The sequence below is a fragment of the Castanea sativa genome, chromosome 12 (assembly GCF_040712315.1).
Source record: "Castanea sativa cultivar Marrone di Chiusa Pesio chromosome 12, ASM4071231v1".
NCBI lineage: Eukaryota > Viridiplantae > Streptophyta > Magnoliopsida > Fagales > Fagaceae > Castanea > Castanea sativa.
In genome coordinates, this window is record NC_134024.1 from 12,929,816 (window position 1) to 12,943,131 (window position 13,316).

General features: G+C 36.5%; 1 protein-coding gene across 1 annotated transcript; it reads left to right on the forward strand.

Annotated features, from left to right (window-relative positions):
* The first annotated feature begins 8,825 nt into the window (after nucleotides 1-8,825).
* On the forward strand, nucleotides 8,826-13,316 carry LOC142619155 (transmembrane ascorbate ferrireductase 1). Its single transcript, XM_075792231.1, has 4 exons — nucleotides 8,826-9,549; nucleotides 11,488-11,536; nucleotides 11,651-11,850; nucleotides 12,828-13,316. Exons 1-4 carry the CDS (start codon nucleotides 9,406-9,408, stop codon nucleotides 13,125-13,127), a joined length of 693 nt encoding a protein of 230 aa, XP_075648346.1. The 5' UTR covers nucleotides 8,826-9,405; the 3' UTR covers nucleotides 13,128-13,316.

Here is a 13,316-nt window from a genome sequence, read left to right on the forward strand (position 1 = left end):
AGAATCTCAAGCCCATATATAAGGCCCCAGAATATCTTGTCTTGAACTTCGGCTTGTTGTTCTTTGTGATCTCAATGAATTGTACATTGGGCTTAGAATGTCGGCCTATTTGGAACCGGTCCTTTCCACGCCTGAAACTTTTAGGCCCGGCTCTGCAGAGTGGTACTGGCTTCGAATAGTAGTGAATTAATAGGTCATTAGTTTCACTTTTATTTTTATCCATTTTATGACTTGGATTTACCAAACTTCGAAACTCTGATCACAAAAGAGAAAGGAAAAAAAAAAAAACATGACTGGCGAAGGTGGGTCTAGACTATTGTAGATAAAAAAGTTCAATGGGAAAAAATGGCAACATGCTCTCTCGCTCGCTTTCTCTCTCGTGAGAAAGAAGAGGAAATGGCTAGGAGTAATAAGAAAGTTAAAAATGGTCGATATGGGAACTTTAATGAAGCCAACGCTCTGGGTAATAGGGAGGAATGCTCTTCGCCGAAAGCTTCCTTTAAAGACAAACTGGTCGGGATTATCCCTAGGGCGTATACCTAAGCATTCAACTTCTCGGTAGGGATGGAGGAAGATTCGGATTCTGACGACGAAGTCCAGGAACTAAGGGAAGGATTAGCAGCTAAAAAGTTGTCGAAGGTTGAGAAACAACATATCAGAGCCCCGGGGGGCAAGACTCTAATAGTTAAGGTATTTGGCAGGATTGTTGGATTCACCTTTCTTCAAGCTAGACTCCTTGCTCTGTGGAAGCTGGTGGGGAGAATAGATATTGTTGATTTGAGTAAAGAGTTTTTTTAGTCCGTTTTCACTCGGAGAAGGATCACGATGTTGTTTTGGATAAGGGACCTTGGTTCATTGGCGAGAACTTCCTCTCCATATGCCCCTGGGACCCAAACTTGAAGCCATCCACTGCCACTGTTTCATCCATTGCTGTATGGGCTAGACTTAATGAACTGCCAATAGAATATTATGAAGCAAATACTCTCAAGCGCGTTGGCTCTGCTATCAGGAATGTCTTAAGAATTGATGGCCATACAGTGGTGGAGGCGCGAGGGAGATATGCTAGAATCTGTGTTTAGGTGGATGTTAATAAACCTTTCATCACGTCCATTCTCATCGGTGAATTTGAACAGTTGGTCAGCTACGAAGGGATTCAAAAAGTGTGCTTTGCTTGTGGGCGCATTGGGCATCAGAAGGAATCCTGTCCATATTCAGTTCAAGCTTCAGTCCCTTCACCATGAGAAGCATTGGAACGTACTAGGACCCAATGGATGACTCATGCAAATCGCATAAAGGTGATGTGGTAGATGATGGTAAGGCTAGTACCATGGATGATAAGGAGTCAACATATGGCCCGTGGCTGGTTGTGACACGTAGAAGGAATGGTAATAAGCCAACTAAGAAGGAGTGGTCTGCTAAGGATGCTGAGTACAATCCTAGAAACACGGGTAGTGCGAAGGCAAATTCTGTTTTGTCATCTCCCAAGCTTAGATGGGCCGAAGAACAGCAAAAGATAAGGGGTTTTGGGCCAGGATGATTTGGGCTTTGTTAGGAATTCTAGCCCAACCTGCCTACCAGTTGGGCTTTTTGATTATAAGGGGGGGTGCCAAATCAAGTAATGGTTTGGTTCTCCTTAGTGAAAACCACTCGGCCCTAATTAAAGTTTCACTGTATTGTGTTAAGGGTAAAAAAGAACTAGCACGAGCTAGACCTCACTTCAATCACGTTAAAGCGCCACTGGTGAATCTAGTGGTCTTCAATCCTTTTTTCCCAAATCCATTGCTAAATTTTCCTTCCTACCTAATGAATCTGTAGAGAGGGAAAATTCCCGACCTATCACAAGCTGACACATCATACTACCAAGTCCACAAAATACAACCAATTACAAAGCGCCACGTACTGCTGCTAGGTTTTGCCATCATTATTCAGATTCCAATAGAAATTTGCCAAGTGTCATTGAAATAAAGGCATGAAACTGCATCAGCACGTGTAAGCGATGACACAAGCAGCCCTACACGTGTAAGCGATGACACAAGCAATCCAGCACGTGTAAGCGATGACATAAGCGGACCAATCAGGCTGTGACAAGTGTCACCAATCAGACTTTGCCACGTGTCGCTCACCCACCCCTAAACTCCTATAAATAGAAGCCTTCCTAAGACATTTAAGAGGACAGAGAAAAGGAAGAAGATATCTTGAGTTCAGAAATCCAGAAGCTCTGCCGGAATCAAACCCAAAGCCTTCAAGAATTTCAAGAACTTCAACCTCGAATACAGACAACATTCGAAGCAAAATTATCCAAACTACTCGTCCAGATCTCAAAGTTCACTAGAATCAAGCTCAAAAGCCTCCAAAAATCTCAACAAACCATAAATCAACGAAGCTCTACGGAATCAAGTCTCTAAAGCACCGAAGAATTTCCACCACAAACCTTCAAACACGAAGAACACACGAAGAACACGAAGAACAAAGAATTTCTAACAAGCTTATAGCCAGAGATTCATTGTAATTCCGTTTCAAAGATCTTCGATCTATTCCTCAGCTAAATTGAAGAATATCTTATGTTCAAATCAAAATCACATTACCACAATTCCAATCAATAAATCTTTCAAGGAGATCGAATCAGAGGATCACTCTTTTGTAATTACAGAGAATTGTACCACATATTTATCAATACAAATTTGTATTTGTGAAACTATTTTGCTTGTTTGATTTATTTCGAACTAAGAAATTTAGTCGTCTATAGAATCCTCTAATTCTGATGGCTTATTCCTCTTCTCAAGCACGTCTCCAACCTCGATGGGCAATCACTGTAGAAGGGATAATCGTGGAAATTCCGAAAGTGGTCTTAGAGGAGATCCGAGCATAACCCATTCACAAAATGGGGTGGTTCAGTCCTCTCAGCTTGAGAAGGCATGGAAGCTGATTTTCTCTTGAATGGAGGTGAGTGCAAAGTTGAGCTTCCTTCCCCTGTTCGATTCGAGTTGGGGGGAAATGCTAAACCTTTGGTGGCACTTCATGATGGACAGTCCGAGACCATAGAGAGGGATGCAATTGATATGAATTTTGGCTCCACGGAAGGACCAATCTCTGGAAAGGATGAAACGAGTGGGATGGATTTTGATGGAGGAGGTGAAGCTGCTGCATTCCTTCGATGAGTGCCCCACCCCAAATCATCAATTAATAATGAATATCATTGCTTGGAATTGCCGAGGCGCACTGAAGCCTGGTTTTTAAGATCACCTTCGAGGTTTAGTTCAGAATCACAATCCTGCTATTTTTGTGGTCATGAAAACTCGCATTGGGTGTGAAAGAGCTAAAGAAATTATGGATCACCTGCCTTTTGATGGCACTATTCACACAGACACAATTGGGTACGCGGGTGGCCTTTGGTTGTTGTGGGATTCAGACCGAGTGGAGGTATCGCTCTTGGCCAAGACTGAGCAAGAGATTCACATCACTGTAAAGGTGTGTTCTTCTAATCTTAGCTGGTTATTTTTCGCAATTTATGCAAGTCCTCGTTTAGCCGAAAGGCATGTGCTTTGGAATAACTTATCAAGCTTATCTGAGCTCCATAATATGCCCTAGGTTTGTGCTGGTGATTTCAATGAGCCGCTCACGGATAATGATAAGCTTGGGGGGAGGCCTGTTAATTTCTCAAGATCCTTGGATTTTAAGGATTGCTTAAATAGGTTCAATATGCTTGATTTGGGGGTTTCGGGTCCAAGATTCACTTGGAAAAATAAAAGAGATGTTGGTGCTCTAATTCAAGAGAGAATTGACAGGTTCTTCGTTAATCTGGGGTGGTGCATTCTGTATCTGGAGGCTAGAGTTTCTCACTTAACTCGTTGCCATTCGGATCATTGCCCAGTGTTGCTTGAGCTTAAGCCTCACGACTCTATTGGCCTTCCTAGACCTTTTAGGTTTCAAAATTGCTGGCTGTCGGATTTGGATTTTCCTAAAGTGGTGGATAAGGTTTGGAGGCATGAAAATCAACTTGAGGAGACCATTAATAGATTTGAAAAAGAAGCTTCTAATTGGAAAAGTTTCACTTTGGAAATGTTTTTGTGAAAAAGAAGAATTTGATGGTGAGGCTGAACGGAATTCAAAGAAGTTTGGCCACTTACCCTTTAACTTTCCTTATTGCACTGGAAAAAAAATCTTCAAAAGGAGCTTTTAGATCAGGAAAGGGATCTTTGGGCTATGAAGTCTAGAATTAATTGGTTGGTGCAAGGAGAGAGAAATATGACTTTTTACCATACTTCAGCATTAGTTCGAAGGAAGAGGAATCGCATTTTTGCTATTCAAAACAATGTGGGTGATTGAATTGTTGAGGAGAGGGATGTGATGGACTTTATTAGGAAAGGGTTTGAGGGTTTGTTCACCTCCTCAAAGAGCTTTTCCTACATTACGGCCTCCCCTCCTTCCAGATGGCAAATAAGCCTTTCGGACCTGAACCGTGAGTCCCTTGCTACCCCTGTTTTAGAAGAAGAGGTCAAGGCAACCCTATGGTCAATGAAGGGTTTCAAATATCCTAGCCCGAATGGCCTCCATGCAAGGTTTTTTCAATATTTTTGGCCCACGGTTGGCCCTAAAGTGGTGCATGAAGTAAAGATAATTTTTTTGTCAAGGAGCCGGGTTACCTCAACAGAGCCCTTGTCCCCAAAATCCAAGGCCTAGAAACTCTTAGGCATTATCGCCCAATCAGTTTATGTAACACTATTTACAAGGCAGTCACCAAGGTTGTTGTTAATCGGTTTAGACCTTTCCTGGACAGTCTTATATCTCCTATGCAGACGGCTTTTGTGCTAGGAAGAGAAGGGATAGATAATGCGATTATTGTTCAAGAGTTAGTTCATACCATCAGTAGAGCAAGAGGCCGAGAGGGTTACATGGCCATTAAAATTGATCTGGAGAAAGCCTACGATAAATTAGAGTGGTGCTTCATTAGAGAAAGATTAAGCCATATAAAAATGCCTGAGGAGCTCATTGACATTATAATGAGTTGTGTATCATCTGTGTCTGCATCAATTCTTTATAATAGAGGTACTTTAGATCCTATCTACCCCTTAAGAGGCATTAGACAAGGTGACCCCCTCTCACCCTATTTGTTCATTCCTTATATGAATTGGTTGGGACAACTCATAGAGAGTAAGTGTGCTGATTAGATTTGGAAACCTGTGAAAGCATCGAGAAATGGCCCTTCTTTCTCCCATTTGTTCTTTGCCGATGACTTGGTCTTGTTTGCTAAAGCAAACCATGCTAGCTGTAGTGCCATCCGGGAAGTGTTGGATGTTTTTTGTGAAAAATCTGCGCAAATTGTTAGTGAAGCTAAGTCGAGGGTATATTTCTTTCCAAATGTGGATGCAGATATGAGAGACTCTCTTTGTGATGTTTTGGGTTTCCAATCTACACCATCTATTGGGAAATACCTCAGTATTCCAATTAAGCATCCAGGCCACTCCTCGAATGATTTCAAATTTATTCTTGATAGGATGAAGTTGAAACTTGCTGAGTGGAAAGCAAAACTCCTCTCCATGGCTAGTTGAACTGTTCTTATACAATCCTCGCTTTCTACAATTCCTGCTTATGTAATGCAATGTGTCCCTATTTTGAGTAAGGTGTTGGACAATATTGATAAGATTAGTAGAAATTTCCTTTGGGGATCATCGGAAATAGCCAAGAAACTCCACTGGGTGGGTTGGCAGAAGGTCACTAGATCAAAAAAGGAAAAGGGTTTCGGTTTATAGACAACTAAAGGGAGAAACACGACCTTTCTTGCCAAGCTGAATTGGCGTTTTCACACGGAGCAAGATTCGTACTGGTCTACTGTTTTAAGAAGGAAGTATTGCAATCATCAAAGATTAAATGCTCGGAATCAATATAAGCTTCCTTGTTCCCGTGTATAGAAAGGGTTAAAAAAGGGTATGGGCACCTTCCAAAAAGATGCTAAATGGACTTTCGGTAAACACCTTAAGCCTTTGGCATGATAGATGGGCTAATTTTGGAACTCTAAGGAGTATCATTCTAGGACCACTTACTCAGGAAGAGGAAGGAATTAGAGTCGGGGATGTTGTTTCGGATAGGGGGTGGGATTGGTCAAAAATTTCAATATCTATCCCTTTACATATTAAATTAGAAATCCAAGCAATCCCCCAGGCTTATACTAATCTGAGACCTAATATGCTTGCCTGGGCTTAAAATACTTAAGGAGTATTTGATCTAAAAAGTGCCTATGATTTAACTACAGACAATATCCATGCCCCTTTTAAGGGAAAGTGGATTTGGAAACTTCATACTCTCCCAAAAATCCAATTTTTTGTGTGTGGAAGTGCCTACATAATATCATTGGTGTGAAATCTTGTCTAGCCAAGAGAGGCATTAACTCATATCTTCTCTGCTCGGTTTGTAAGCAAGAAACGGAGACTACACTCCACATCCTTTGTGATTGTGAGGTGATCAAGCGGGTCTGGTGGAGGTTGGGCATCAATAGTAATGATAATGCCTTTTTTAGTGGTGATTTGTTGAGCTGGTTTGTGGCAAATGTTAAGGTTAAGGATGGGAATATCAGAGTTCAACCTGACTGGAGTTCCACCTTCTTATTTGCTGTGTGGTGTGTTTGGCTCAATATAAATGTGTTGGTGTTGCATAACAAACCTTCCCCCTTATGCTGCATGTCGAGATTCGCCAAAGAGTGAGAGAGTTTCTCTACTGTGCAGTGAATTGGAAAGCACCAACCCGTATGTTCATAAGCAAATTAGGTGGGAAAAAACCCCCAAGGGGATGGATTAAACTCATTACAGATGGTTTTGCTTCGGGAAATCCTAGGTTAGCAGGTGGAGGTGGAATCTTTCGCAATGAGAATGGAGAATGGATCCTTGGTTTCTCCAGACACATCGGCATCACTACTGGGTTCATGACAAAGCTTTGGGCAATCTGAGATAGTTTGCTGCTGTGTGTTGAGAGGAATTTCCAAGCTGTAGATATTGAAATGGATGCAAAAGCAGTCTGTGATGTCCTGTGTAATCCTATGCAATCTAACTTGATTATTTTGCCTATTGTGGACGATTGCAGGTAGCTGGTCTTGAGGGTTCCCAAGTCAGATTTAAACATTGCTTTAGGGAGACTAACAGATGTGCTGATAGACTCGCCAGGATGGAAGGACAATAAGCAGCGGACTTTATTGTTTATGACTGTCCACCTGTGGAAATTCAATCTTTGTTTAATTGTGATATTAGTGGAATGTTTTTAAATAGGCGTTGAATTGAACCTATTCCTTAGTTTTAAAACTTTTAATAGAATCGTTTGTTTACCCAAAAAAAAAAAAACTCTGATCACTGCTGGACTGTCTTAGCAAAATCTTGATAGATATGATCTTGGTAGATATGGGCTCATATTACTGATGTGAGATAGTTGGGCTGTGTCGTATATGCAGGGTCTGATCCTCATGATCCTACAATAAATGATCTTTTTTTTTCTTTTTTCTTTTTTTGAGGAAGACGATCTTGGTTTATATAATTCTAAAAATTAAAAAAATTAAAAAAAAAAACTCTTTCTGATTTAAACCTAACTTTTTGTCAAGTCATGGGGGAATGTGAATGGCTCTAATGTCACTTACGAGTGAGAATCAGCTACAACCTCATCCAATGAGGGTTCTTTTAAAGACAGGAAGTGATGAAGTTAACATTACACGTCAAAATTATGGTCGTGAAAAATTCCAATTTAAAGTTTTATTCACCATCGGAACAAATATAAGAAGCTTTGCTTAACACTTAGTTTTTGAATTTTGATATATACAAATTGTAATAATAAGCTTACAGAAAGTTTTTTTTTTTCCCCTACCCTAAAATATACAAAGTAATTATCTTCTGACAATAAAATTTAGATAAAATTTGACTACAGACTTAATTGTAATCTAAATACACAACTTAAAAAGAAAAATATTACTACATATTTTGAAAATTTAATCGTTAAATTACATGTTCTTTACCCATTTAACAAGCATATCAAATTATATGCCAATTAAATGTTATTTACTATATAATTCATAAACTTATTTTCATGCATAATTTTAAATTATAAAAACTTACAATTTAAAAAATTAATTAATAATATAGTTTTTGATCTTTCATCTTAAGAAAATTTTGCAAGTATAAAGGATATAAAAAAAAAATATAATTCAAATGTAAATTTATGAAAATTTACATCCAATAAAATGATATTGAGTAAAATTATAGTTTTAAACTAAAATCAATTTTTTTTAAAGAAAAAACTAAAACCAAGTTTATAACTAAACTTTTTTCATAAAATCTTCCAACTCACAATAATCACTAAATACTAATCTCTTGATCTGCACTAGGCACTAAAATTCAACGATGCCAATCCATATGTTTGGCTCCAATCTCTTAAATGATAGTCAGGGTTGGGTTGAGTTGAGTCTCTGAGTGGGGCCTATTACCTCAAGAGGCTCGTGCCATTCCACAAGATAATAAGAAATCACCATCATTAATCTCACAGCCAACTGCCAATGCTAAGAACAAAGGATGATTGTCATTTAACAATTGATAAGCCCCCACTACTTTTCAAAAACTATGACGTCACAGATGACATAAGCTACTAGTCTTTGCGGTCCAAATTGTGTCTAGGTTCACAATTATATATATGAGTTACCTACCTCCTCCACGTATATTATTAATTATTTAAAAAAAATTTACTTTTTTTTTTTCACTAACCCAAGTATCCGATGTAAGACTTAACACAAATCTATACAATGCGACACTTCACACGATTCAATACAATATCAAATCAATATAATTACGTAAAATGAGTCAAACTTATTGTTAAAAAAAAAAAAAACCTCATTTTCTTTTTCAATATAAACCAAGTAAGGAACCAATTTCCATCCAACATGAGAATGTTTAGTTGTTTACCAAATAAAGAGAAAACGACCAAACACAAACAAAAAGAGTGTCGGAAGAAGTATTGAAGTCTTAGGTATGAGTAGAAACACAATATAGTTTCTCCCATTCATCAGAAAGTTAACAATAATAATAGCACAATAATATCCCAGATGAAATCTATGCAAAACATTGAAAGTTAAGTAAACAACCGGGGGTTGAAGAAAAGACACGAAGTTGTGGGGTACACCCTAGACCCCAAACACCAACAGTACTCTCCCAATCAGAGAAACCAACGTGGCAGCAATCATCCAATAATGATCAAAAGATTTTCATCGGACGGTCAAATCACCTAAAAATAACTATAGTAGGAAAAGGCAAGCAATTAAAAGACGTTACCACCAGAATATATTTAGCCATAACAGATTGCTTTCACTTCCGTCTATAGCTATCGTTCAAAGATTTAGGGGATAGAGGGGATAAGAGTTTTTTTTTGGTTCAGAGAAACATGGTACTTGGTGTAAGGGCTATTCCTTTCACGTTTGTGGCACACGTGCTGGCAATTTTGGGTCTGGTTTTTGTGTTGGTTTGGACCTTGCATTTCAGAGGAGGTTTAGCATGGGAAGCTACCGATAAGAGCCTCATCTTCAATGTAAGTTTTTCTAACTTTCTCTCTCTCTTTCTCTTTTTGCTTTTTGGGTCGGTGGTTTTTGTTGGATTTCTTGAAGGGTTTTAACTTTTTATCATGTATATACATATACACTGGTTATGATTTCCAGTATTAGGTTTTGTTTGGTTGTAATTTGTGGGGTTTTGTAGAATTGTAGAAGCTCTCTTTCCCTATCTCTCTCTTTCTCTCTTCTGGGTTCTGTAATTTTCGTTTGGTTTTTGGGTGTTTTCCTTTGAGGTTGACCATGTCTATCAAAGTTGGTGTTTGTTTGTTTGTTTCTTTCTTTTGTGTGTGCGTGTATGTATGGCTTAGTAGGAAATGACGAAATGTTGTGTTTCTTGGTTTATCTGGGCGCCCCTTATTTTGGATAATGGATGAAAACTCAAGGATATTAACAAGTTTAGTACTAAATTTGATTTTTTTGATATTTTTCAGTTAATGAATATTATCTTATTATTTTACTTTTACTTTAAGTTATGGTTTAATGGGTGACCTAGGTTTTATTCCTCATGTTTATTGGTATTTGGAATTTTTCTTGATTCTCTCTCACTGTGAATATGGTATCGGATGCCACTCCAATTGGCTTGGACTGTTTCAAACTTTTTTAATTTTATTATTATTTCTTTTTTTGTAGTAACAAGCTGTTTAATATCAGTAACTAAATGGACTGGACAGCTAAGCCAAGCACTATTTTTTGTTTTTTTTTTTTGTCCGTAATGTCAATATTTTGAAATTTAGCTAGCTTCTAGTAAAGCGGTTCACACTTAAACTAAGTATGATAGGTTGATTCTTAATCAACAAGACCAACTCTTTTAGATAATAAAAAATTAGTACGAACTTGATGAAATGAAAAGGCTTTCTCTCTTGAACTAGGGTTATATTTTCTAATAAATAGAATATTACTTGTTGCGATGTTAACATTGAATTTACCTATAGCTAAAACCAGTTAAAATCCAAGCTGTTTGTTTGGTAGTACTGTAGTAGTGATAGTTAGTTGCCTAGTTTGGTAGCACGCACCTACTCTTCAAATAATACCTACCTTTCTAATTGTCTTTCTTTTCTTTTTTTTCTTTTTTTTTTAAAAATTAATAGTTTTTATTCGAATAAAATGAGTATCATACGTCTCCACAAAATTATTATACATCTTGACTCTTATACAAGTAAAATTTACCTAAAACCTTTGCTATTATTTTTTTAAATAAATAGTAATTTATAAAGTACCCATGTGAGCGTCATTATTTATTTATATTATATTTACAACATAATATAATATAAATAAATAATTAATGAAGTTTCGAATTCCTTCCTCACATGAGCTGTGTGAGTGTGAGTTTTGTGCTTATCCTATTATCTATTTTAGAGTGATTCTGAACACTCATGTACTGTAACATGCGTGTGGTGCCAAATTAATGTTTATTTATAGACTTACCTAGACGTGTATTCGTGATATATTCTTTGGAAGATTTAAAAAATTATTTTGGCATTTTTTTTATTTTTTTATTTCACATACCAATACTTTGCATAATTTCAAATCCTACAGAAATTTTGTGGCCGAAAATTTTTATGTTCTTTTTCTCAGTCTATAAATTCTTATATTTTTTCGATGGACTGAAATTCATGTACAATCATGATCATATTGGTGGTAAATCACAATCAATTATCATAAATATGCATATCATTTCCTTCCAGCCAAACAAATACTAAATAAGAAAGGAAAATGGGTAAAGTATCACTTATGTAAGAGTGCAAACAGATTCCCAAATTTGCTAAATCATTGATTATTTCTTTAAAAAATTTGTGGCTGATCAACTAAAACTTTAATTTTATGCAAAGTATACCTTTTCGCTTGACTTGATTTTTATGTACGTTTGCAATTTCTATCAAGCAAAAAAAGCATCACATGTCCATTTCTCTTTACAGCTACATCCTTTGCTGATGTTGGTAGGCTTCATTATCATAGGGGGTGAAGGTAATTTACAAATCATTTTATATAGAATAAGGTTGCTTTCTAAGATTCTCCTTCATATATACATAAATAGTAATTAATTTCTCATTAATTAATTTCCCATTAATTAAAATGCAGCCATTATTAGTTACAAGTCACTTCCTTTGAGGAAAGACGTGAAGAAGTTGATACATCTGGTCCTTCATGCTATTGCTCTGGCACTTGGTATTCTGGGAATTTATACTGCATTCAAGTATCATAATGAGAGCGGGATTGCCAATCTCTACAGCTTGCATTCCTGGCTTGGAATTGGGATTATTGTTATCTATGGTATTCAGGTAATATATAGGACAATCCTTAGGAACTAAAGTAGTAATTAAACCTTTTATTTATTATCATCCATAAGTTACGTGCTTCTTAAAAGGTGGTAAAAATTTTATTGGGAAAAGTTAACGAATTCCCTAAAAACATTAATTTATGAAATATTTTTTTAAACATTTTATGGAAAAATAAAAAGAAATAAATTTTTTTTAAATGCTTTTTATATTTCCTATAAAAACAATGTCAAATTTTTTCTAAAATAATGTATTTATAATTTGACAATTACCAAGACATCCGTTAGTAGGACCCAATATTGTAAAGTTTTGGACCTTCTTACTTAGATTTTCTTTTTGGTAAATTACATTTTTGGTCACTAAAATTAAGTGTTGGTTTGATTTTGATCCTTTATACTTAAAAAATTTGGGTTTGATATGTAATTTAAAAAGGAGAACAATTAGATCGATTCATATATTTTTTTGTTTATGTGTCTAATGGGATACTAAGACACCCCATCTTTTACGGACAAAATTGAGCAAACCATATTTGGAGGATCAAAATCGAATTATCCTAATTTCGAAAACTAAATTACTATATTTTTGAAATTTGAAGAACTAAATCTAAAGTTTTTAATATTGAAGAACCAAAATCAAAATTTTCTTCAATTTTAAGACCACAAGTATAATTTTCCGATTTTCTTTCCTGAGAGGAAAAGAGAAAAGATACTTGTTGGTATCTGATATACATGTTGTACCTAAAAGGCAAAGAAACGTTCTTGGGCTTGGAGTGTAGGCTCCAGTATTTAACTTTATCCACAGGGCCATGTTTTAAGCAGGGCCCATCATAAACTTTTTCGTTAAGTGGGCTCACCTGGTCTAATTGTAACACACGGCATAATTCAAGAAAAACTCATACAAATCGAGTTGTGTTTAATGTAAATTTCATAAATTTTCTTCATGAAAACCAGCATAACAACATTGAGAAAATTCATTTGCAGTGGATATATGGGTTCCTGGTCTTCTTCTATCCTGGAGGGACTCCTGAGATTAGGAGCGTGTGTATTCCTTGGCATGTGGTAATTGGACTTACAGTGTTCACATTGGCTGTGGGCAATGCTGCAATAGGATTCTTAGAGAAACTTACTTTCCTTGAAAATACAGGACTTGCAAAGTATGGCTCAGAGGCCTTACTTGTCAACTTCACTGCAGTTATTACGATATTATATGGAGCCTTTGTTATATTATCTGTTCTTTCTCAGTCTCCAACAGAGGATGAAAATAGCTACTCTCCTATCTAATAAGATGTTTTTATATATTCCTAAGCAAAAAAACCTTATCAAAAAAAGATGTTTTTATATATTTGATGTATGGATTATTTTGTGATGTATGGATTATTTTCCAGTGACTGGATATTGTATGGAACAAGGTTGTTTGGTATCTGTATTTTCTGGACATAAAGATTGTACCAATAAATTATTGTAGTTTAT

What these genes read in the sequence shown, in the direction of transcription:
- LOC142619155 (XM_075792231.1), top strand. Translation starts at nt 9,406, where the DNA reads ATGGTACTTGGTGTAAGGGCTATTCCTTTCACGTTTGTGGCACACGTG. An exon ending in ATAAGAGCCTCATCTTCAAT is followed by an intron (nt 9,550 to 11,487) that starts GTAAGTTTTTCT and finishes TTCTCTTTACAG; the next exon opens with CTACATCCTTTGCTGATGTT. An exon ending in TTGTTATCTATGGTATTCAG is followed by an intron (nt 11,851 to 12,827) that starts GTAATATATAGG and finishes ATTCATTTGCAG; the next exon opens with TGGATATATGGGTTCCTGGT.